Source organism: Argiope bruennichi, chromosome X1 (genome assembly GCF_947563725.1).
Source record: "Argiope bruennichi chromosome X1, qqArgBrue1.1, whole genome shotgun sequence".
Taxonomy (NCBI): Eukaryota; Metazoa; Arthropoda; class Arachnida; order Araneae; family Araneidae; genus Argiope; species Argiope bruennichi.
Window position 1 is genome coordinate 82,444,014 of NC_079162.1, and position 27,580 is coordinate 82,471,593.

A 27,580-nucleotide genomic window follows, 5' to 3' on the forward strand; every position below is an offset into this window, starting at 1 on the left:
AATTTTTTACACATCTAAGATTTTGGCGACAAAACATTTTACATAATTCATTGGGCCATTTTATTACGGTTTTTATTTTCGAATTCATAGATATATAAAGGAAAAGCCAAAAAAGCTGTTCCACGATGAATTTCTTTCAACATTTGATACAGTTCTCAGATCAGTTACCACAATTTTATTCATCTTCCTCATTTTGTTTTTGATTTAGCATATTCACAAACATGCATACATAATTTCAAAAATGCTTTCGTTTATTTATTTCTGATTGAAAGAGCTCTTCAACATGGCGATTTCTTAACCTCTAGAGATCAAAATTTGACTACTTTTCATGAACATATATTTAAAACGACTCGCTTCATGTTTATAAAAGTGGAATTTTGCCGTCGATTTTTCTCTTGCTGTGTGAATTGGGAATGTTTCCAGCGCTTCAAAACTTTCTAAATGTTATTCTGAAGAGAATAATTTTCGGAAAAAAATATTCCCAAATGTACTGAGTTATTAATTAAATTATATTCAAAAGATTAACTTGAAACTAAACTATTTTTACTTAATTGTTTACCACTCCTCATCTCCTAATTTCAATTAAAATTTTAGTTCTTATTGGCAGGGATTAAATTGTTATTGTTTTTCAATTTTGAGCACAACATCGCTCCTAATTTTACTGTCATTTTAATCGCCATTTTTTCAGCGCACTTTTATTTAAAAGACAGTAATTAACTTTTTACTTCGAAAGATCAAAACATCACAAGTTTAAAGTCATTTTTTCCACTTAAGCTCTATTTTCCTTTTAGCTATATTCGAATTATTTTCAAAATACACGGCCTTTTTAATCCCTGTCATTCGACATTTAGCAAAGTTAGCGATTATTCCGAAGAATTCTCAAAGGGCAAACGATATTAAATGATATGGGGATTAAAGATCTCGTCTTTTTTTGCTTTTATAATTGGCTGTATTTCATATTTAGAGAAAAACAATTTAAAGCGATTACCACCTTTCATTCTGAGAACAATTAATAATATATATGTTTAATTCACTCACAAGGGAATGGTTTTAAAAAATGCCTACCGCAATTACCAGAATTTACTTATGATACCACTTAATTAAAATTTAAATTTGGTAACGAGAGTTTCTCTTTTTATAATCCTTTGAAATGTTTTCATTTAAAACGCCTAAACAATTACCAGAATGGGAGCTAAAAGGGATTATCAAAAATTTTCGGAATAATTGTTTTTTATTCCTGAGTTTTTAATATTAATGTGGGATTATATTTCCGCAGGGCTTTCAAGCTAAAAGCATTCGCCAATCATCTGTTCAGGTAAATAATACCATATGCCATGGGACGATGAATATAATCTTGCTATACTTAGACTGTTGATCCGCAATTCCCGGAGTTCTTAATGACATCTCTGTGGTCGAATTTCTTTTTTTCGTTTATAATACCCACTTTTTCGAGTGGATGTCCCGCTGAGACTGTGGAACAAATATCATTATCGTACATTTGCGCTCAATGTTTTGCCTGGCAAATGATGTTTGAGCATCCTGTCATAAGTTTTAATGCATTTGTCTTCTCTTGCTGAACAGCAGGTAGGGTGGGTGACATGCGCATATATAAGCGTCGTCAAAGCTTCCCTGGGAGAAGATTCGTCAGACAGCATCACCAGAGAAGGTTGAATTTTGAGCTACTCCAGAAGTAACAATGGTCAACCGACTTGTCGTTTTCGCTGCCGCGATTATTTTAATCGTCGCCAATTTTGAGAATGTGGTAGCTGGTGGTAAGTATACACTTATTAGCTAGATCCGAAATATCTGTTTCAGAAATGACAACTAATGGCTAATTTGTTGTTGGAACAGTTAACATTCCTCAAGAATTACTATCATAGAAGAAGTTGTAAAAATGTATTATTGGTAATGCAAAATTTATTATAATTGAAAAATATAACTGTTTAAAAATATTTTTAGATGGAAATAATTTATTTTCATAACTCTAACAATTTATGAATAATGTTCCATCGTAAGTTTCAACATTTCATAAAAAAAGCAAAAACTTACGAATTCGAAATTTTTTAGAAGAAATCTTTAAAAGAAAAATATCTATTTATTTTTAATTCAGTATATTACAATATGAAGAGTACTTTTATATTTTAGTCAATATATGAGAAAACAAAAAGAATTTTAATATACAAGGTAAAGCTACTAAAAAATACATTTTTCCGTCATTCATCAAAGTGACGGAACATAAAATTTGGAAGACACAAACAACAATAATTAAATTCTAGATCTATGGATTAGTAATCAACTAAATAATAATTTTTCAAATTTGTAGAAATTTTTGCTTTTCTAAAAAGACGTTGAATTTATGACTATATTTTGACATTGAAATTTCTTTAGTATTGATGTAAGAGAAAGGAACTAAAAAAGGATCATCAATTTAAAACAAAAATTGAATTCTATTTCCATAAAACTCCTTTTTACAATAAATTTATTTGAATTAACAGAGAATGGAAATGCAAAATGACTCGAATTAATTTCTTCTGAAAATAGAACAAACATTTTCTTTCTCTTCTGAAACCAATGATGAGCTTAAACATGCTTTATTTTTTGTATTGTTTTTATTAAATTATTCTTCTTGCATTTATATGAAGAATGTTATATACTCCTCGAAATCAATGCTCTTCAAGAATTAAATGTTTTTCGATAATTTATTTTCATAAAAGAATATAATCATTCTTATAATCTTTCTTTCGTCAAATTACGATAGACAATAGCGTATGAAAGTAAGATAGTTAAAACTTTTTGCTTGCTTTTACTCGAATTTGATTTACAGTGCTATAAAATTCGTTTTTCAAAAGCTATGTCTCATGGCTTTTCCTTCCTTATCGACACATTAGCAAAAAAAAAAAAAAAAAAAAAACGTAATAAATTATTTAGTGAAATCTCTTACTTTGTACAAATTTTCATTTTTATAATAATTCTTAGGATAAATTTACTTTTAAATTTTCTTACTTCAAGAAATACAATTTCTCACAGAAAAAATAAACTTTTTCATTTATAACAAAACATATTTTTAGCTTATTGACTGTGTAATTTATTTTTAGCTTCCTAAATACAGTGAATCTCAGTTTTCGGAGGTTTAAAAATTTTTTACAAAAAATCCTGTAATTGGAATTGAATTTGAAAAGAATATTCATTTAATTCTACCCATTCATTACTTTTCTCTCTTCTTTTTATAAAAATAGAAACGAAAACAACAGAGAACAAATGAACCACAAATGTGCTCGAACAACAAAATATTTCCATCGATAATATTACCGTTTGTCCCTTTTTCCTGCATTTGCATTGCTGTGGTTTTTTAAATATTATTTTAATGTTACATTTGCTTCTTTATTCCAAAAAATACTCTATTTACCACTTAAATGACTCGTAGAATAAACAAACAAACAATAATATTCTAAAATTAACTATTCTGCATCATAAAAGTGTTCGATTTGTTCGGACGAATTTTTTCTAAATTCATGAAATCCTCCTAATCGGTGGTTTGTAGAGTTTGTTGAATTATTTTAAACAGGAAAATCGAATCGAAAGCCAGATAAGAAATGGCCCAACAAAGTTAATTTTACTGATGATCAGAGATATATTTTTGAAAATATATTATGAATCCATGTTTATGTGACATCAAGGTTCTAAAGAATTCAACGAAAAATACTTCTCCATTTCCCGAAAACTGTTTGGCAGGTGAAGTTCAGCTGGCTTGCAAGAAGTTCCAATGGAAGAAAACTTTTGCTAGTGGTAGTGGCAGAAAATTGACATTTGAATTCACGTAATCAATCTTAATATAAATAAAAGTTATTGTGACAATGTACATGTGCATATGTGTGTATATATATATATGTTTCACATCTTCTAACAAATGGACCGAAATCATTGAAACTTTTCACGCTTATTATTTAACTTCAACGAACTGTGAACTTCCTAAGTATAAAAATTAATTCAATATTTGATTAATCAGACATGAACCAAAAATTTGATTTTTTTTTTCTTTCTGCTGCAACTTTATAGCAAATTTCTCCACAAGAATTTTTTTTTTTTTACCATCTTAAAATTAAAAAATCTATTTTTTTTAAAGACAACAATTTCATTTCCACGCAGTTTTCATTAATTTTTTAAAAAATTAATGACTGAATTGACACAGATGATTTAGATACTCCGTTGATAAGAAAGGATGAGACTGAATGATTTTGTTTTTATTTTCTGTTACTTCTCTTTTATTTTTTAAATATTTTTGGCAATGCTTTTTAATTCCATACAATCTGTTTCTTTCTCTTCTTTCAAATTGTTTTCAAAATTAATTTTAAGCACAATTTATAATAATACATTTTTTGTTGAAGAACAAGACTATATACAAAAATTGTTTTCACAATATATTAGCAGAAATCTGGATGAACACTGAAAGAAAAATTTAAAGCAGACGATTAACAATTTATATCACGAACAATTAGCGTTTGGTTTATACTTTTACTTGTCTTTTATTTTAAAAAAAGAAGCTATTCAATTAATTGTCTCAAACTATTCAATCAAACTTTTCTTATGCATCAGTACTTAAATTAACAAATAGTAATAGCTTATAGAGAATATTAGTCTTCGGCGTTTTTTGAAAATTGTTTGGTTCAATTGATGTTCTAAGTTTAATTTTAAAAAAACTTTTTAGATAATAAAAGAATTTCGCTTATTGCAGAATTTCATGTAAATGTAGTTTTTACGTTAAAAATATATGACAGAGAATTATTTCAATCCTGAGAAACACTGATTTGTATCAGCTAGTAATAAATAAATAAAAGCATTTTGTCTTGAGAATCACGTCTTATTTGCATATGAGAGTAAATTGGTTTGTTTGGGTTCCGATGAGCGTCTAATGGAATGAAGAATAAACAGGAACTCCTAAGAACTTAGTTGGAACAGTGAAGCATGACAGTGGTAGCGTACTACTTAGCATCTATCATGCCAAAATGAAAGGAAGGTAATTTGACGTTTATTGGTGATAGGATAAATCATTCTCTTTATTTAAATATTATATAAAGACTATTCAAAATTGTCATTCCAATCATAATAAAAATCTTCAGCACACAAAACTCAAAATTCTCCTCTAGTTTCTTTGTAACAAATCAGAGTTTTCAAAAGTATAAATTATTAAATCTGCTCAATTGAACATTCTTGGAACAAACCGGACGTTAGAAAACTAGATCCGGTGTATAAGTAAATAGAGAGTTAAAAACAGTAATGACGAAAAATGGAGGGAAAACAAATAAAATTAAATAAAAGCATTGTAATGTGCAGAAATTGCCAAAAAAAATCTAGCAAAAATTTGACTTCAACATTTAAAAGGCATAGTGGATCACAAAATTATTTTTCTAAGTAATAAATTGCCAACTATTACAATATTTATTGATTTCCAAATATTTTTCAGTTTCCAAATGCTTTTTGGTTTGGATAATTTATAATCGTTGATTTTCTTTAAAAAAAATACTCAACTGAAATATGTCCCCACGGCATTTTAATAACCATACAGACTATGGTGAAATTTATAATAAACTTCGTCATACAATGAAGAAAATTGGGCTTGCATCTGGCCCTCTTCCTTATAACTGATTAGATCTAAAATTTATTCCCGAAATACAATTTTTTATGCCCTCATGTACTGAATTTCAGTTATTTAGCTTGATTGAGTATAAACAGGCAGGCGTATATTAAATTCCTGAATGTATTTCCTCCGAAATTTGATGTACATATTCTCTCTTCAACTATATTAAATTTCACTTATTTTGCTCGTTTTGTTTTTAAGTTTTCGTTTCCACATGAGCGTAGATGAACAGGCATAAAGACTTATCTTTAAACATTTTGTTAGGGAATTTATTGAAATGTACTGTGTGCTAAGAGCATATACCAAATGTTATCCCTCTATCTCAACGTGATTTTGATTTATCGTGTTCAGTGATTGACACACAGATAGGCTTAACTCCAAAACTATGTTTTTCGGACTTAATGAAGTCTAAATGTGAAGATTCAGCACAATATCAAGGTCGAATTTTTGCTACCGATTACAGTACAGTTCTCTTTGTATATTTCGTATGCGAGAAAGCAAAAAAAAAAAAAAAAAAAAAAAAAAACTTTTTTTGTTGTTGTTGTTTATATTATTTGCGCTTCATGAATCATATAACATTCTAGCATTTTTATTTCTTTAATTAAAATCTATTCTTGTTAAATACAATTATTGTAAAAATTTAATTAATGATTTCCAATTTAAATTTTAATATGATATAAACTATAATATCATATACTCTTAATATTTAAACCGTAATTATTCTTGCATTTCTTTCAATCCATTCCCAGTTAAATCTAATATCTTTTTATAATTCTTCCGATAAAATCGAATCAGCGCTTTTTGAATGTTAACACTTAAATGGAAGGCCGAATCCAGAGTCATATTAAATAAACAACAAGTTACCAGACCCCTATCAATTAAGCAATACAAGAGAATGAAGGACTTCATAAATGCTTTATATGTGCATCAGTTGCATTTTATTTTCGATTTCGAAGTAAATCCTAAATCTATCATCTTCATCAAATCCAGATTTACGCCGAAAAGGAGCGATCTTTAGTTGTTCACTGACAATCAGAGTGCAAGGAAATATTAACAGTGCGATTGAAATAATCGCCATTTCCCGTTTACAAGGTCAATAAGCTCGTACTTATTTGTTTTCGGAGTCGATTACTCAACAGTTTATGACAACTAATTCATCGTCCTGCTTTCGGGCAGCAGAAATTTATTGACTGCTATATATTCTATGCAAGTCCTCGACACATGAGTCATTCTCAGTTCTCAGCGGCATTTTTCAGTTTTTGTTTTCTTTACTCTCAGTCGACATTTTTTCGAGAAACACGATTGAAAGGATGAATGTGTTTTATCTTTCCTCACATCAATTAAGCTTTTATGTGCTTTCTTTCGCTTTTCAGCAGACGTTGCGACAACGAGCAGATGTCAAAATGAAATGTGCTTTATTTCTAAAGCTGTTGTTGTGTCTGTTATTGGTACTCAAGGAAGTGCTCTACGTTTCAAAAAGCGGAGAATAATAATGATGTTTTTTTAAAAAAAAGCGGGATTTTAATGTATTTTGTTTTTTAATTCTTCATTAGTTTTATTCAATTCATTGAGTATTTCAAAAGTTTCATTTTTTTTTTTTTTTTTTACAATAAAACCACAATAATCCGGGCTTTTCTCTGTCAACATCTGTATTAACCGAACTCATGTCCGAAAATAGAACTGTGTTTTTCATTTTTTAATATGCAACCGAATTTTTCTGAAAAAGGTATAAAAGTTGGACACTGAAACCAATTTTCAAGATGAGAAGGCTTATAAAAGGGTGATATTTGAAAAAAACAACAACTTTATTTTAGAGAAAAAATTAAAAAAAAAATAAGTAAATCGTTTAAAAAAATGTAAAAACATAATTCCATTTTTAAACGCTTCAATTTTTTTGGTGCATTCTATGCATTCTTAAATTTTACGCATGAAATTTCTATGCATTTTGTTGAAAAAAATGATTATGTAAATGTGTCAGAATATTTAACTTTGCAAAGAAAATGCAAAGAAAACAACATAAAATGCAAAGAAAAAAGCATAAATCAGTAACATAAGTGAATCCTTTGATCAAAACTAATTAAACTTAAAAAACGCATGTGGGAAATTTAATAATCAACAAAAACGTTTGTTACAATATTAATTCGCGATACTACTGATGGACATATTTTTATACTTTTACATAAACAATTTTAGGGGGGAAAACATAATTTATAATTTAGTCTTTATTAAACAAATTTTCATTCAGCTAGATGATTAGGTCTCAATCAGCTCAGATGATCGAGATTCTACATTACAAATATTCTAAGAAACATCAGTTTTCTTTTTGCAGGAGTGCATTTTTAAAAATGGTAAAAAGAAAATTTGCATTGAAAATCAATTAATTATAAACTAAAACCAGTTTCTTTTAAAACTACAACATAAGAAAAAATGTTAAACATTAGCTTCAAAATTTAAAACCATCTTATATAAAATGCTTTTCCATGTAACACGCCAAAATAGTTTACTTACTGAACAACAACAACACAAACTCATAATACTTTTTACATCCTAAAAAGAATAATGAAAGAAAATATGAACTCTGAAGTTTACTTAACGTTAAAAGGAATAAACAGTGATTTTAATTTCATAATTCTAGAAATAAATAAACTGATAAAAATAAATTTAAAAACTCAAAAATTCAGAACGAAAATTATTATAATTTTTTTAGATCACTGTGCTATTAAAATATGAATAATCAAACAAAAATAAATATCAGCTCTGAAGATTACTTAATCTTAAAGATGAGAAATAGGGATTTTAATTTCCCTAACTCTAGAAATAAATAAAATGAACAAAATAAATACAAAAATTAAAAAATTCCAAACAAAAATCCTATTCGTTCTTCATAACCATTTCGTCACAAAAATATACCTTAGCTTTGTTCACTTCATATAGAAATCCGAGATTTTATTTCTTAGTTCGCTATGTGCATTCTTCTTGAGTTGCTCTAACTTCTTCCAAGACCAAAGCAACAAAAGAAGAATTAAAACCGTTCCAAGTAAAGCTTTGTAATGGTATATACGCTTAACACGCACAACAGTTGTTAACCTTGGCATTGATTAGTTAACTTTGTTGCTAGTGACCTTGGTTCGTGTGCAATTCATCGCTTCCTTAGTAGGAAGAAAAAAGAATACAATTAACTGACGATCCTTGAGCTATATCCGATTCTACGCTGATTTTCCTTTTCATACATTTTTATTTAATTTGACATTTTCCATGTTTCAAAAAATACGATTTTGAAATCAGTTTTTCACTCACTGCTTGCGGTGCCTTTATGGCGCAATTTAATTTAGACAAATGCAAATTCAATTATGACTGGTGCATTATCGCCAAATGCAAATTCAATTATGACTGGTGCATTATCGCTAGCTCTTGCACTCATTAACCATAAACAAACCAAACTATTGTTTGATGTATTTGAGTTTTGAAAATATTATTGTGCTCTCGCTGGCAGTACTCTTTTTTTAATATTTTCAGAACTTAATAAGCTGTTAAACAAATTAATGTTGAAATGACGGATGTATAGATCATTCTGGTTCTGACTAATGTAGAACTTATCTCCTATTCATTTTTTCTGGAAATTGATGAACTGATCTGAAATCACCTTAAGCATACATACTCCGATATTCTTTGCTTTTTCTTTTTCTTTTTTCCGATGTTTCGTTTATATCATAGTTACGCATAGTAAAAAAGTATTACGTAGCGAATTTGTTCAGAAAACAGAGAAAAAATAATTTGAATTCTTAAAACCACCAATTATTTACATTGACTAGCAAATAAGGTATGTGAAATCACGAGTTTTTCTAAATTATCATCACTGAATTATTTCAGTTCACAAATACTTATTGGTTCTAAATATAATGAAAACCCTTAAAAAAGAAGAAAAAACAATCAAAATATAAAAAAACCTAATTTTGTTCAAATATTTTTCTATATAAGCAGTTGCAGAAATGAAAGAAGAAAAATTTGAAAAGTCATATTAATAAATTTTGAAATAAAGATGTAATATTTGCATTTCACTGTTTGCACTTAATAAGGACGGGAGAATTCTGCTTTTGTTAAATAAAAGTAGTGCGCAGTAATATAAAATGAAGGTCTTCGGTTGCAGCCAGATCATTGTGATTAATTATAATGATTAAAAAAAGAAGTTTTAAAATGTAATGTTTGCAGAACTAAGTATAGTAAGAAGTTTAAAAATGATATTTGTTTAGAATGCATTATAGAAAAAAAAAAGTTTTGTAACGTAAACTAAAATATGTGCCATATTTAAAAACGAAACGTTGTGAACATCAGAATTATGGAAATTATTTTTAAAAGCTAAGAGCTGCGAACAACATAATAATGAATATGAATTTTTTTTTAAAAAAAACTTTATAAATACTGCTGGACATGGTCTTTTCGAAGTTGATGGGATCACGATAAAAATTCTATTTATTCTAAAATTCGTATAAAGAAAAGTTGTGTCTAAAAATTAAAAAAAAAAAAAAAAAAAAAAAAATTAAACAGGAATTTCAGTACAAATTTATTTTTGATACTTTGAAGCTTTTATAAATAATTTAGAATAAATAAACAGTACGTAGTTTTAATGAATAAACTGATAATAAGCATAATTTTCTGATAAAAAGTATAATGAATAAACTGATAATAAGTATAATTATCTGTTAATAAGTATAGTGAATAAACTGATAATAAGTGTAAGTAATAATGAATAAACTGATAATAAATATAATTTTCTGATAATAAGTATAGTGAATAAACTGATAATAAGTGTAAGTAATAATGAATAAACTGATAATAAGTAATATTTTTTATGAATACATAAATAATTGTAATAAATAAACAATATATGGCATTCTAAATCAATAAATCTTAAAAACAGACTTGAGTCTAATGTTTCTTCTTTTAAAAGGTGTGCAATTTCTTATTGCTTTTTTATTGAATACATTATTTCGTAAAATAAAACAGTCACTATGACTCAAAATACTTTGATATTTGACTAACAAAGACAATTCTGAAATACAATTCTTTGAAATGAATTTGACCTTTAATTTTGGATTAAACAAAATGAATTGAAATCATAGATGATATTTAAGCTTTAATGTTAATGGGAAATCTAAAGAAAATTAGAAAAAATCCAGTTAACTGAAGAAATCGAATTATAAACGTTCAAAACATCTAAGTTCCACTGTATCCGTATTATAAATAACGAAAAAGAAATGTGACTGGAAGTTCTCCAGTGACTTCAGAGTTCTTAAGTTAATTTTGACAACTGGATGGATCGCGACTTCACAATCCTGGCTTAAGAATGAACATAACATGACAACTTCTCACACTTCTAATCGGTATCTGGATTAAATCTTCTCAGTTAATTAGCAGTGATTTCTTATCCTGTCGAAAGAAGTCACTATGTATCTTTGTAATCACAGATACTTTTTAATGCCATTAGAAATTGCCGATGAAAAAGAAACGGCTCGAATCAGAGTTGATGACTAAGAAAAACATGTCTATCCGATCTTTGGATTGCATAGCAAATTCAAAGTTATTTTGGGATTGCTCCTGTCTGAGTTTTAAAATTCAGCATTCTGCTAAGAATAGAAATAGAAATAAAGCTCTTTACTGATTTTTCTCAGTTTTTTTTTTTTTTTTTTCTTTTTTTTTTTTCATCACAAAAGTCAATCAAAAATGATGGGCAAATGCACTTATCGTTATAGATTTTGCTGAGTTATCTAAGTGCAATTCTTTTAGCTGTTAGGTTTCTTCTACTAGAATTTTCTAGTTTATTTAAAAACAGAACAAGTTCCTGTATATCATACAGTTTTCTCAATGTCAAATAATTTTCGAAAGCGGAAAAATTAGTGTTGGGGATTTTTGGACCGATATGAAATTGTTTCAATGGGAAATTTTGTTTTTTATAATTATTTGAAATCGTCATTTTATTGCAATTCGCTTGCATTTGACTAGATTTAAATTTTAGAATTCTACTAAGAATAGAATTGGAAAGACTGACGACATTCAATTTTTTTAACCCTGGAATCAATCAAAAAGTCACTTCGTTGAATGAATTAAGTGTACTTTCTAGCTGCCTGTTTTCCTCTACTAATGTTCTCTGACTTATAAAATTCAGATCAAGTTTCTGCGAGTTTTCTAAAAATATCCGAATTTTCTGAGCTGCATTCCGGGACTCTTTAGACTAGCTTGGACAAAATTCGAAAAATCCAATGTTGAAAAATAACTAGAAAATTAATAAAAAATCTCAGAAGCAATAAATATCCTTTACAAAGTATAAACAAATAACTTTAAATCAGGCATCTATAAAAAATTTCATGGAAACAAGAAACGATAATGAAGCATTAAAAAAATATTTTGATGCTGCTTTCATTCATTTTTTCGATTGGGTTCATTTATCTACACTGAAATGGTTCTCTAGGTATAGTAAAAATTTTAAAAAAGAATATTTCAGAAAATAATTTTTTAATGGAATTTAATTAATATGTTTTTTTTCTAATAGAGAGAATTGTGTAATAAATATATAGCAGGGCAACCTAACACTTTTATTCCAAATCTAGGGCATTATTTAAATCCATGACTATCTTTCACGAAAGAAAGAAGCTAACAGTAGGATTTTTTCGACTAACACAGATGCACCTGATAGAAAGGTCTCGGCTTTTAAGGCAGAATACACCATATCCCCGGTATCGTAGCCAGAATGTTCTATGTAAGCGGGTCTGGTGCACGCCAAATCCGGCTGTGCTGAACGCCTTCTCGGCGGCTGGGTATAGGAAACATCGGGCACCTGGCTGAGGTGCGCCCTGCCCTCTCCACCCGGTTCAAAATTGCGAGTACTGTTCCACAATAAATTTGTATTGCTTTCAAGCAGGATGTGAATTTAACGGCTTCAGAATAAACTAAGCCTATTAACTGTTCTTTCAATATATATATAACAAAAGTTGAAGAGAAGAATTCACTATAATTTTAATTAAAACCAATTATTTTAACTGACTTTTTAAAATTAAATCCTATTCATCTTTTTTTTAATGTAAGCTATTTCTTTATAAACAAAATTCAAGAGTATACATGAAATTTAATTCAAATTTAAGACAAATTCAAGCACTTATGCTATCCGGACGTCCTATAGCACACCTCATTAATCAATATCATATACTTTCAAAGGCGGGGAAAAAAACGATGACGATTATTTTTGGTCACGTATGAAATTATTACATTATCAGTTATTCCAGATAAAAAGTTTCTAGCGGTTATTTCAGTTCGGAGTTTTATAGCATCTATATATATCACCCTAAACGAAAGTGTTTTTTTTTTCTGTGCCACTTAGTAATTTCTCAACGGAAATTCTCACTTTCATTTACGAATAGAAAAGTAACAATTTTACGGAAGCATTGAATCTGCAAATTTTAATATTAAAATAAATGACGTAATAAATAAAACATAATTTTGCGAGAAGACGGAGTTCAACAAAGAATCAGTAAATATCCATATCAAAATTGAATTGTATTATTCATGGAACAGTTGTACGAAGTACTTCCTACATTTTTTCCAGTAGTGGAAACCTATTAGACACCTCTAGGAACTTGAAGTGAAAGATACAAAGGGTCATAGAGACGGAAAGCTCTTTTTCAAGATAATCATGTAATTTTCCAGAGGTAAATTATTGCTTTCATGACAAAACAAAGTTTTCTAAATCACACATCGGTTTAAAAGTCGTGATATATATTTCTCTCCCTCAACTGTCAACGAAAAAATGCACTCTGTTAGACCTCTTTTTCTTTTCTTTTTTTTTTTTTTTTTTTAACGAGCTGAAGACAATAGACTAGATTGTCATTGTTCTGTGAAGCGGGTTCGCTTTAATACGAAACAATAAATAGGTCAGACCAGGAAAAAAGGAAACTCCTCATATCTACTTAAGGAAATATTGTCATTAAAAGAGCATTTTGGAGAAATTTTTTTTCTCTCTTTCTAATAACATTTACTGAAATCTTTACTAAAGTTTGTAAACCTGAAATGTAGCGAAACTTTTCTAGTGCGTCGTTTTACTTTGGCCCTGATTAATTCTTATTCATCTCAATGTTTTTGATACTGCTATGATAGCAATTTGATACTTATATGATAGCAATCTACCATAGGAGAAAATTTTTATAGGGATATAAATAAATTCTCAGTAACTGCTTAAAATAGTAACGAGATATTAATTAATGATTCAATTAATTAAGTCAAACATCCCAATTATCGAAAGTGAATTTTAAAATTGGACTTGAAAACCTCCTAAAAGAAAGAAAAACTTAGAATACCATTTACATTCTTGGTTTTGTGTAATCGTTTTAATTTCTACCTATTTAGTGTAATAAAATCATGTTAAAAATTTAAAAAGATGAGCTATCTGTTTATAATTATTCAAGATGAGTTCTTCAAATAAAATGTAATTATCTTACTTATTTTTCAGTTATTTACAAAAACTTAAAATTAAAATTTTTGATATTTTAGATTTTGATAATATTGTCTAAAATTAAGAGCATCTTAATATTCTGCAATCATTTTTAAATCTTTAAAATGAAAATACCTGTATAATTAAATTGATTTGATTGATGAGTAGTTTATTGTATTTTGGTTCAAGAATCAATAATCATTTTCACGATGTTCTAAAATAATTTCATTGAATATTAGAAAAAAATTATTTCATTCTGATAATTATTTTTTTACAATTATCAAAAAATAAATTCTCAAATAATCAATAAAAGTAAAGGTTAGGAATTCAGTTTCATTATCAGAGAAACTGATAATTTATTAAGATCTCTGATATTATCTCTGTAAATTGTTTCTTAAACTGAATAAAGTTTTACAGATTTGAATTAAATAGTGTTTAATACCTAAGAAACTATTTATTTAAGTTTAATATCTAATTTTTGATGACTGAGAATTTTTCAAATCTTAAAATTTAATTTTTTTGATATTCTGAGCTCTAGTATAATAACATATGAGGTTGTTTCAGCTTGGTATTCAAAAGGCGTAGATTTCTTGATTAGCTTCAAGCTTGAATTGACCCACTTTCTTTGACAAACAATCTTGGATTAATTGCAGTTTTGTGGAATACATGATAACAAGTTAAATACTTTCTAGAAGAAATTAGTAAAGCTATCTGATATTTTCGGCTGTAATAGAAACTAAAGTACATATGTAGTCTAGGCTAACCGATAAGTGGAGATACAAATACACGAAAAATTTAAACAAAGATAAAATTCCTCAATCAGCATTGGGGAAAGTAATTGAAATGTCCTCAGAAAAAGAGAGAGTTTTTAATTCAAATGTGTGGAATTTGCTGTAGTAAGATTCACTTATGTAATCAAAATGAGAGGGGCAATAATCTTAATTCTTTTATTCCCTATTTAGGGTGAAGTATATTTTAGATATTTTATATAGCTGTTCATAAAAAAAAGAAAAATACTTTTGAGAAAAGGCGAGGCACTAATTTGGAGAATAGTATTTTTGAATGTGTTTGACAGCAAATATTTGTAATACTCAAATCATAAGAACAGCTCTGATATGCATTTATTTTTTAGTAAGATAAGTTGAATTTAGAGATTTGCATAAATTTCTTCTCAACAAACGAAGTCTCATTTATTTATTTTTATTTCTTCGTTTTCAATAAGGCATTTAAAAAATATCCATTCAGAAGCAAAGAATGCCTTTGAAGAGAATTTTAAGTCTAATTGAACATTAAAACATTGGTATCAGCCGTATACAAATCCATCTAATCAGATGTCTCTGAATGGAAATTTTTGTCCAATTGAACATTAAAGAAATAACTGAGATGCAATCTTAAAAAATAATATTTAATTAAGATCAATTTAATTCAGATGATTTTTTTCTTATCATCAAGTTATATATGCTTAGCTATTTCCATTTCTTCAATTTCAATGAGACATATACAAAAACATATTCAGAGAAGAAAAATAAATACTTTCTGAATGGAAATTTTTATCTAACTGAGGTATGAGACAATAAAAAAAAATTATGAGACATATTCAAGACAAGAGACACATTCAAACCCTTTAGTTCAAGGAGAAAGAAAAAATAGTTGTCTTCAACACAAATTTAGATCTTATGAATTCTCTCTACATATTAAATATTTCACAGCTTCTGTCTCTATTGCACAAATATTTTTCTTTTTAAGAAAAAATAAGTTATCTGAAAAAAGAAATTTATTTATTATTTAATATTTTGTAGAATACAAAAGATTAAAAAGTTCTTCAATTTTTAAGAGATTATTTTTGTTTTTGTCCCGATATTTGTAAAATCAAATTATTTTCTTTGCGGTTATTGAAGAATGTCAAACTCGCGAACTAATATTTTTTCTGTCTGTTCAATCCACAGATACGGATAAATTTGGGGCCTGTTTTTTTTTTCTGTTTGCTTGTTTGTTTCTTTGTTTGTTTGTTTATTTTAATCTTATGACTCACAATCATTAAGTTAGTGTGAATTTTTCTTTGATTTGAAAAAACGTTGAATAAATCTGAGATAATGTTTTCAGAATTACATCTTTGGGAGGAAGTTTTCTTCAGTTTTCTCGAATGGAAACCTTTTTAAAATGCAGAATTGGTACCTTGTAGAATGGAACTTAGTTAATATTTTCAGAATTGTTTCTTTGGATGGTAAGTTTTCTCCGATTTTCTAGGATGGAAATCTTTTCAAAAGGCAGAAACGGTACCTTATATTATAGAGTTTAGTCAATGTTCTAATTACATTTTGGGATGGTAAGTTTATGGAGCTTAATTAATGTTCCAAATACATTTTGGGACGGTAAGTTTTTTTCGATTTTCTCTGGTGGAAATCTTTTCATTCACTTTTTTGCTGTGAAACTTTATGTTTTCTGAAAAACATCTTTGGATGGTAAGTTTTTTTCATTTTCTCAGATGAAAATCTTTTTAAAATGGAAAATATGTACCTTATACTGTAGAACTTAGTTCACAGTTCTAGAATTGCGTCTTTGGACGGTAAGTTTTTCTTCAACTTTTTCGGATAGAAGTCTTTTCACAATGCGGAATCGGTACCTTATTCTGTGGAACTTAGTTAATTCAATTTTTCCTTGTCCCTTAAATTTACTATTAATGTCATTAATAGTAAATCTGTGGACTTTATATGAACAATATTTTGTGAACTTATGTGGACAATATTTTGAAATTATTATTGAAATATTATGTGAACAATATTTTGACATAAAGTCAAAATATTGTTTAAAATTTCATTAAATTTTCTTAATTCGAAGTCATATTTCTGTTTTTATTGTTTCCTATTATTTTCGTTTGCTCAGTTGTTATTATTTTCGTTACTTCAATACATCCGTAGCTTGCATTTTTAGTGATCATAAATAAAAAAATAAAAAAATTGAACACCCTAAATTCAATCGAATACTTTCTTATTGTTTACTGTATTCAATCAAAAGAAAATTCTCCCTCTCTTTTTTTTTTTTTTTTTGAACAAATAAGATGTACATTATAGATTTTATTTTGAAATTTTAAAGCGCACTTTTTATGTTCAAAGCTCTTTAAATTGTTTGTTTATTAAAATAACTTATTCATTGAAACAAATATTGTTAATTATATAGTTATTTTATTTATTAAAATTAAATTGCTGCTAAATTGCCTTAAAATATTTATTTTACTTATTAAAAGAGTTTTTAGAGTCCCATAAATCACTTCTTTAAAATTCCGGTATAAATAAATATATTAGTGATTCAATAATATATAAGTAATCAATCATTAATGGGAAATGTTCTAAAATATGTGGTTATGATAATAGGTATGAATAGTTACGAAGCAATTATGAAAGAGTGTCACAGAAACAGAAATCTACTATTTACTTAAAAGCTCAAATTTGTATGAAAATGCCGAAAACATTTTAACTCTTTCAATTTTTAATGGTATAAAAGTATCAACTAGTAAGGCATTTGTAAGATAGTATTGTACTTTTAATATGAGTAAATCCTTTCCAATTATTTAAAAAAAATCTAAAATTTTTAAGAATGTTTTCTTAAACTGCAGATATATAATTAGCTAGTGATTGGATTTCTGCAACTGCAGTTAAAACTATAATGAAACAAATGAGTGTTTTACAGTCTATTTTCAAACTCGCATTTTAATAGCATAATCAGGAATTTATTTCTAAATATACGGATTTTTCAAATAAAAATCATAAACGAAGGGGTTTAAACATATTCCGAAAAAATTTAAGAATCTGGGAATTTATTAAATACTTTAGTTGGAACTATAGGAATCAAACAATATAAATCTTTGATTTTTTTTTTTTTTTTTTTTGCATCTTTCTGGTTTTTTTTTTTTGTTTGTTTGTTTTGTTTTTTTTGCATTTATCTGCGTAATTTTTTAAATCTGTTTCACAAAAAGAAAACAAGCAAAAAAGCAAAGTGAACATAAAAATAATTCACAGAAATAAAACAAAACAAAGAGAAAAAAAAGAGACAAAAAGTATTCCTAGGAAGTTCGCTTCAGTAACGATATTTATAAACAATTTTTTGCATTGTATTGTCTGTTTAACCGCGTTTTTTAACTTCGTTGTTTTTTTTCATTGCCCTTTATAAAGGGTTTAGTGAGCTTTCGCTTGAATTAGCAATCATTACGAGCATAGATCGTAAAACTGATAAAAAAAATATATGCTATTTGATTTAAAAACAAAACGGTGATGAAAAAAAATCAAGGTCTAGTTTTAAATAATCGATGGTTAACTTTAATTTGTAGGATTATCCAAAGAAAAGGATATCCCTACACCTGTAATACTGAAATACCAAGCATAAATATTTTTTTTATCAAATCTAAGAAATAGAAATACTTCAAATGTTTGCAGTTCATCAAAAATGCATTGTCTATTAATTGAAGAAAAATTTTAATAATTAAGAGTTTTTTTTTCATTGACTTAACGCAATTCTGAATTTCAAAATAACAATTTTTTATGTGCAGGCTTTTAACCATGAACAAGTATTTTCGACGATCATAGACACATTTTGCTAGTGTAATAGCTAATGTAACGACTTCTATCGTATAACATGAGAATAATAATTCCTCAAAAAAAGGTACTTTGGAAAGTGGTAGATCCACAAGAAAGAAAATATTAATTTCAGAGAAAAAAATAAAGAAGTAATACTGGCAGATTTTAATGATTTAAACTTCACTTGAGTCATTTTAAAATTAAAATCTTGCAAACCGGTTGTGTATCTTGAATATGTAATAACTGAGTTCTTTTTTAAGTAAAAAAAAAACTGAGGATAGATATTTTGTAATGTTTATGAGTTAATACATTTTATGTTTATTTTTTATACATATATGTGTAATATTTTTAAAACTGTTATATTTAAATTTAACTATGCAATTTTGCATTTGGAAACCAACCTCAATTTTTTTTCTGCACAAACGTAATCCTCTGCATATCATATATCGCCACTTTATTTTGGCTGAATTATATTATATCTTCCGCTTTTCTCATAGAAATGTAGAAAAATAACTTTTCCCGAGAAAATAAATGACAGGATTTTCTTTTTCCATTTTCAATATCATCTTCCCAAGAATGCTGCGGCGCTTCTTTATAGCTCTAATATAGTTGTAGTAACGTGGAAGAATAAACAACAAATATAATGCAAAGGAGATGAGATCATTCGCCTCTCCTCAAAAATAACTCAGGCGGAAGAAGAATCGAGCAGATATCTAAGCAGCTAGCGGTTCGATCACAAGGTCTCTGACAACCATTTAGACCAAAAGGAAATTGTTCAGTCACAACGGTCAACGCCAAAATGATAACGTCATATGTTTTTCTATTTTTCCTTCTTCTTTCCGCGAATGGAGAGAAAACGAACTCGTATAAAAGCGTAATCATCGCCGTCTGTAAATGAAAATTTCGTCGAATTCTGATGAAATGTTGTACCTCGCAGCTGAAAACATTTTCGTCTCTGACAAGATTGTTAATCATTTCCCGCCAAAAAATGTTCTATCGCAGCTCGTTCTAAGCCGCTTCCGCTTTTGTAGTGTGGGATGCTTGTAAAAAATGTCACTTATTCAGAATAAGTTTTTATCGCCTGTTTTCTTGAATGTGATGATGAAGTTCAGTTTAGAAAGTTGATTTATCATGAGCGTTCTGGGTATATGAGGTGCATTATAATTTCCTCATAGGTAAATACCCTCATTCTTTTCAAATTGTTGGTTTTGCTATTCAAGTAGTCTTATCTTAATGAATGCAGTGAATTTGTTTTTTTAATCGAAAATTAAGCACATTTGAATTATGTAAGCTGAAATTGAACTGAAAGACCAGAAATAATTTTCGTTTTAGTTTTCATTTTGAAATTTGAATGAAGTCTCTTGGTTTTCAGGTTCGAGATTTAATCAACTGCAATATACCTCGTCTGATATAAAGAAATAAAACTAATTCGTGCTATTATCAAATTATTTAGAACATTTTGACTGCAGATCTCTAGTTTTCTGTAGAAAAACTATTTAAAAATTAATAAATGAAAGAAAAAAAAACATATTCTAGTTTACATTACTAGTAAAAGAAGAAAATTAAGTAAAAATATTTGAAGTTAGCATAAAACTTCTTTTTTATGCTTACTAATGTGATGAACTTGTTTTTGTATATTGGTAAAAAATATAGTTTTTAAAAATTCAAGGATTAAGAAAAATTTAAATGTTATTGTACTTAAGTGGATAATCAATTGTCATAATATTTATAAATCAATTTATTGATAAAACAAGAAAAAACCTGAAAGATATTTTTTTTTAAATATGTAACACATTCATTTCAATGCTCTCACTTCCATTTCGATCCTTCGAAACAAATTCATTCTTGTGATACTAGCCGCTCTTTCTTTTTCATTCTGGGGGCAGAGTAAACAAAGATGGCACTGTGCCAGCATTAATATAGTTTATGAACAGTAAATGAAATAATGATACTGTAATTACATCGTAGCATAAATTACATTTTGGTTACAATAAATTTCTAGACTATGGTTATGTGAATGGTAACGGCCGAATAAAACATTGACGAACTTTAAATTGTCTGGATGACAGTTTTCTTCAGCATCTTAATGACTACCTAACTCTCTAAATTGATGGGATATTCTTCTACGCTGTAATACAGCGTCCTTATTTTATTTTTCAACAACTGATAAGAATAAAAAATAAATAATGAAAGCTTCAAATTTAATTTTGTGGTCTGATAAATCTGAACACTTTCCTAAAATTCATTTCGATTTTAGATAATAAAAGATCGACTTATAAATGTTTCATGCTCTTGGCTTTCACGCAGAATCCGAAACAACTATAAATGTGTTTTTTAAATTACAGAAAACAATATAGGAGTGTCAATTATCAATCAGAATTTTTGAAAACATTTTTTCTTTATTATTCTATCACAACTAGCTCATCAAAAATTTTATTTTCTAGGTCTTAACAGATATACTACTTATATTTCCTTTGTTTTATTATAGGTACTTTAAACAATGCATAAAATGTTCTAGAAGAAATCACTCAATTTCTTTAACACTTATCTTAAAGTAATTATTTAATATAATTTTATTTTTAAAAAACTTAAAATTTCACAAAGGATGAAACAATAAATAATTTTCCTTCACTTAAATGACGTCCAACTATTTTTATAATATTTTTACATTGCACGCAAATAAATGTTTATGAAGTAAATTATAACATCGCGAAATGATTATTCTAATGTGGTGTTACACATAAAATTTGACTGTTTCCAATCATTAACAATTCAAATTTTCTGTTGTTTTGCGAGTACTGTCTATTCTTACATGTTTTTCTTACGAATAATAAATATATTCCTATTTCAATAATTATTTATAAACAAAATATTATACTTCTATTAATCATCTGAAATATTTTGATAAGAGAGATTTCATGATTGCATTCACAGTTGGCACTTAGGTTTCATTAGGAATACAGAATTGATAAAATGATTTAATAATCATACTTTGATAACAATTTTCTGGATAAATAGCTTTCCCGAAACCTTAGATTATCTACTGATTCAAATAGTTTTTAATCAAACATTCCTAATTTTTCAAAATTACAGTTACGCCTTTTATTGAAAAAAATGGCATTTTATTTACTTGATAGTAAACATAAATTTTCTGATAGTATACGCAAAGTTTCATATTTTATTTCTTACATTTTCAAGTTATTCAATCCTTAATATTTTCTTGTGTCATATTCACACTACAATTCTTATTTATTTTTATAAGTAATTTATTTTTACTAACTTTATACGTAATATGTGTAAATGACAGAAACTAAAACACTTTAATCGACAATAAAATTTCTTTACAATTCATTACTAAAAATGAATACAAATATTAAATTTAAGTTAGCGAATTATTTGTTAATCATTTAAATGTCTTCCTCCAACTCTTCAGAGAGCTAAAAAATGAATCATTTTAGAAAATGGGCTGAAACGTTTTGAACAAAAAATAATAAATTAATAATCATATAGAATGATATTTCTTTAAATTAATTTATTAAAAATTTTACTTTTAGTTAATATACACTAGTCTAAAAACCTTATTTAACCTTTATTTAGTCACATCACATGAATATACTAAGATTGCATAATTTTCCAAAATTATACCCACAGAACGTCAGTCCAATTGTTTCATAAGCTTAAACTTGGTTAACAGTTTCAAGTATAAAAATTCAAATTGTTCAGCATTGCTATTTGAAATTTAGAAAACATGCAGTTTGCTACAACAGCAAATGATGACTAAAAACACACTCTTTTGTTTCATCGCCGGTTATGTGGAATTTCTGCAAAGAAATTACGCAATTAATCATTCATTAACATTTTCTTGGATCGTAAGTTTTTATTAATATAGTTCAAAAATTTTTTTAAATAAACTTAGACAATACAGTTATTATGTTGTGAGAATGAACGAAAAAAAAGGACACTTTGTAAATTTTTAAAATATTTTTTATCAATTAATATTATTACAGGTGAAGTCTGATTATTAAATTCTTTTCTCTCCATGCTTACAAAGGAAGCTGCCAGAGTTACGGACATTCCTGCCTCGGTGGTGAGTATATAAGCTTATAAAACTCATATACTTTTTATATGAGTTATTCAGTCACAAAATTGTTATTATTTTTTTTTGGTGAACATAATCTTCATGTACCAATATGTACAATAGAAGGTTTAGGAAAATGAGTTCAATTAACTATTAAATCAGATCATCAAACAATTTTCTTTCAGAAAAATAAATGATTATTATATAAAATAATAAATAGAAATGATAACAAAGCAACAATAAAACAAAACATAGTAAAAAGAAATTAATAAAATTGAATAAAAAAGGAGAATTAAATGAGCAATTACCATAAAAAATTCCACTTGAAATTGATATATTAAATAACAGTGACTGGAAGAAAAATGGTAAGCAAAAACGGTCATAGATGCAAAACGTAAAATCTTTCTTATAAATGGAAGAGAATGAAAATATGTACATATAAATTGAGGGAATAAAGAATTATGAATAAAATTTTTAAAAAACATAAAGAAAAAAAACTATGAAAAACTGAGAAATAATTGATAAAAACTATTTTATATTAAATATATAAATTTTCTAGATTATAGTGGCATAGATTAGAGATAAAACTTTTTTTTTATAGAAATAAGTTAATTCTGCTCATGATAAAAAAAAGAGCATTTAGTATTAATAACGACATTGCATTTCGGTTTTTTTAAATTTAATTTTTTTACTGCTGCCTAGGACAGATTAGGCCTATATGCAAATCTGAGTTATGATATTTTTTTCATTGAATTGTTTAAGAGTAGTTTTTCATGGTAAATGAGTATAATTAATGAGTGCATAAGAAAAACGATTATTGTTTGCCAAAGCCATTAATATTCGTTTAAGTTACCCAGACGTTAATTATACATCGCTATAATTAGTGGCTCTATCAAAAATATGTGTGTGCATTTAATGTTAGTGGCATAGTAATATCATACAAATAGAATTAAAGGTGTTTTAATGTTTTAAATGAAATTTTAGAAGATTCCATTCGTTCTCAATTTTGAGAATAATGAGGGAGACATTGTGCGTATCACTGTAAATGTCATTAAATCGTAAAAAAAAAAAAAAAAAAAAAAAAAAAAAGTCAAATTAGCGGCATGATTGCTTATAAATAGGGAATACCCTTTATTTAGAATACAATAGAAAAAAATTACGCCTTACTTTATAAACACAGTTAAAAAGTATTTATTACCTGTGTTTGAGTAATTTAAAATTCTATTCTCAAAATACAAAGCACTTAAATTTTCGATTGACTTATTTTCAGAAAAATTTCGTATACTTTTTTTTTTTGTTTCTGCCAAAATTTCTCTAGAATTTGCTTTTTATTTTGTCATTGTGAAGATGATAAACACAAATAATAGAAAGGGCTCTTATAATTTCGTTATAATTGCAACAGAAATCCCACACCTGCTTATAAAAACAATTATCTGCTGTTGCGGAGATTAATTTTTATTCCCAGCAGGAAACGAATTTACAAGTTGTTTAAATTACTATTTAATTAAAAATAAAATTTTGGGACATTCTTATATTTTTCTAATCAATGCATAATCAATCAAAACAACGTATAATTCATTTTTCTTAAAAATGCAAATAAAAAACTATCAAGCATGGAATTAAACTTTTTCTCCTCAGTATCAATGAAATCCCATAATTATTTATTAAAGGGGATTTTTATAATTTGTTACTACGATAATTTCTTTTTATTATCTTCAGAAAACAAGTTTATTTTCACTTTTTGAACTCCGTTTCTGCAGTGACATTGTGATAGTTGACTGATTCCGTACTGTTTGATTGTTTGATTTCAGGGCATGGTAAGAGAAATGGTGAACCGCCCTTCGGCCTACATCTCTTGTTACAGCAAGCTCTTCGAGCCCGAAATGAACTGCCTGGAAATGCGGTTGCCGAAATGAATTACCCTGCGGTTGCCGATCGTACTGCTTATGATTTCATGAGAGGTTTCACCAACGGTGTAAAAGCTTTGGAAGAAAAGGCGAAGTGAATCCAGTTGAATGTTTTTCTCTCTTTCTACAATCAGAATTTGGCCCCACATGTTTAAAAAATCATTTCCTTAAATCATATCTCTAATAAAGCATCCCAGCATAGTATTCTAAGGTGTCGTTTATTTTTTTAACTTAAGGTTCAAACAAACTACATGGCAATAACATAAGCAACAGCACACTCAAAACAAATTCAAAATCAGGCTAGGTCAAAGACTATATATATGATCTATATGCATTTATTTTGTTAGGTTACTATGCACACTTTATCGCGGTAAAATCTCTGTACATCATTCATGGGGCTGTAACAAAACAATGGATTAAAATGGATAAATTACTTGCATTAGCCATACAATATAATGATATATGGCATTTTAATTTTAGCACATTATTATGTCTTACATTTCAAATAATATAAATATAATTCAGAAAATTATTATTCAGAAAATATTAAAAAATTTTGAACAATTAAATTATATTGATAATTACAGCATTTTCATTCATTCATTAATCTATCTTTAGTATCTGTATATAGATATGTCTTCGCACTTGAATTTTTATCGCAGAAGAAAAAATATATAACTCTTATCATTAGATAAGGCATGATATTTTTTATCAAACTATTACAAACTAGAGAAACTGAAACGATTATTTTTATTGAAAGAATCCGTCCTAGCATTTCCTGCTTTTTCATGAAGTTTGTAAGATCATACTAAAATTTTTATTTTGCTTCGAAAATAATTTTTCTAGCTTAAAATGTTTCCTTAAAAAGATCAGCTTTAGTTATAAATGACGAACATTCGAATATCTGTGACATTATGAAAATTTTTTTTAATCATCAATGGATCACAAACAAGTAAAAGAATTTATAAAAGAGATCAAGCTGCATTGTTGTTGAAAAGTAGGAATAACATTTTATATCTATTTTAATCCTTCTAAGGACCATGCATCTCTTTTAATCATAATCAATATTGCTATTATAACTTGAATAACATTTTTTTTTAAATATGTTAAATTGACAGTAGTTTTGTAAATGATTCTTTAAAGAATTTTTAATTTTCACACTCAAAATCATTTTGGAACAATATTTTGTTTTACAAACATTAAAGTAAGTTTTTTTACACTAAATTTAATTAAATTAATTAATTTAAATTTTCTTAAGGTGAGATTAAAACAATATTTATATGCGTTTCTTATTAAAAACTGCCATATCTAAATTGTTATTATTATTATTATTAAAAAGACACTGGTCACGCTTCCTAATTAGCATGTTTACATTCCTTATTTATTTCTAATAACCATTATTTTATGCTATTTTATGCTAATAATAATCAATCGTTCTATCTTAATTTGTCTGATTAAAGATTTACTCAAGCCGGCTTTACAATGGACAAAAACTTTGCAAACAATGCCTTAAGGAATTATAAATTTTCATTTCTTAAATCCTAATGGGTCCTAATTATATCCTAATGAAGTCCTAATGGGATATTTTAATTCTCACCTTAAGTATAGTGCTTTCTTGCAGGCATTTTTCTTCCTTCAATAAACAACAATTATATCATAAATGCGAAAAAGTCTCATAACACAAGTAAACAAAAAATATTTCTTTTCTTATATTATTTATGCGAAAAGACTCATCATTTCACAAATAAACAAAAAATATTTCCTTTCTTATATTATTTATGCGAAAAGACTCATCATTTCACAAGTAAACAAAAAATATTTCTTTTCTTATATTATTTATGCGAAAAGACACATCATTTCACAAGTAAACAAAAAATATTTAAGAGGACAACCAATATTTATCAGTTTTAGATATAACTGTCTATAAAAATAAATAGTATTAAAATTCAAATAGATAATGACATTTATCATCACTGGTATCTTTAAGGAAAATACATACTTGATTAGAAAGTTTTGTTTATCTACAATGTTTAAGGTAATAATAAAAAAAAATTACATAAACTGTACTTATGAGGTAAATCTAAAGATTCACTATTCCGTAACATACTTTTGAAGATATATTGTTATTTTTGCTTAATAGTTAGAAGAGGGTAATCTTAAGTTGGAAATATATTATTATTCAATCTATATGAAATGTTATTTAGAAATAAACTACACTTTTTATGAGTTACAAAAAAATATTTTAAATAAACAAAATACAAATATAATAATAAAAACATTGCACAGTATTTAAAACTTTTCTTCTGCTTTTTTAAATTCATTATTTCTGCAGAATTCTAGTAAGTAATTTTTTTGAGTTCCTGAATATTTTCACCAGTTTTAAAAAGCTAATTTTTATTTTTGTTCACATATATTGCAGTTTTGAACAGAAAGCAGAACCTGTATTTTGTACAGAAAGCGTGTTTTTGACAGACGGGCATAAACGTTTAATACTTTATGATATAAAATTTTAAATTTGTTAATTTTATATATATTGATATTAAATAAATCCATTCTTCCATTTCTTTTAAAAATAAATTAGAATAAATTCTTTCATTTTTTGTTAAATCAAAATTATTTGAAATCTGCTTTCTAAGACAACAATAAAATTTTTCAAAGACATTTTTTTCTCTTTTTAATTATCCTTTTGTGATGATTTTTCACAAAAAGAAATAAAAATGTAGGCTTCATTTCTAAAATTTTTAAATAATGAATGAAAGCAAAAGAGAATAAAGAAAATGCGTTAATTCTACTTTGGGACAAAACTATAGAACCATATATCCTAACACACATCCCAACCACGCATCCTAATTGTCCTGTGAACTGAAGCATATACGTTCCTTTAGTCTTATAAAAACTGTAATAAAAATT

The 27,580-nt window shown here is 27.1% G+C and overlaps 1 protein-coding gene across 1 annotated transcript; it reads left to right on the forward strand.

Annotated features, from left to right (window-relative positions):
- The first annotated feature begins 1,623 nt into the window (after positions 1-1,623).
- LOC129959475 (uncharacterized) lies at positions 1,624-24,874 on the forward strand. Its single transcript, XM_056072323.1, has 3 exons — positions 1,624-1,772; positions 22,737-22,772; positions 24,575-24,874. Exons 1-3 carry the CDS (start codon positions 1,697-1,699, stop codon positions 24,766-24,768), a joined length of 306 nt encoding a protein of 101 aa, XP_055928298.1. The 5' UTR covers positions 1,624-1,696; the 3' UTR covers positions 24,769-24,874.
- Positions 24,875-27,580: the final 2,706 nt, after the last annotated feature.

Excerpts from the sequence above, each read along its gene's own strand:
- LOC129959475 (XM_056072323.1), top strand. The coding sequence starts at position 1,697 with ATGGTCAACCGACTTGTCGTTTTCGCTGCCGCGATTATTTTAATCGTC. Across the intron at positions 1,773-22,736 it reads TGAGAATGTGGTAGCTGGTG|GAAGCTGCCAGAGTTACGGA; the intron begins GTAAGTATACAC and ends ATGCTTACAAAG. Across the intron at positions 22,773-24,574 it reads CGGACATTCCTGCCTCGGTG|GGCATGGTAAGAGAAATGGT; the intron begins GTGAGTATATAA and ends GTTTGATTTCAG.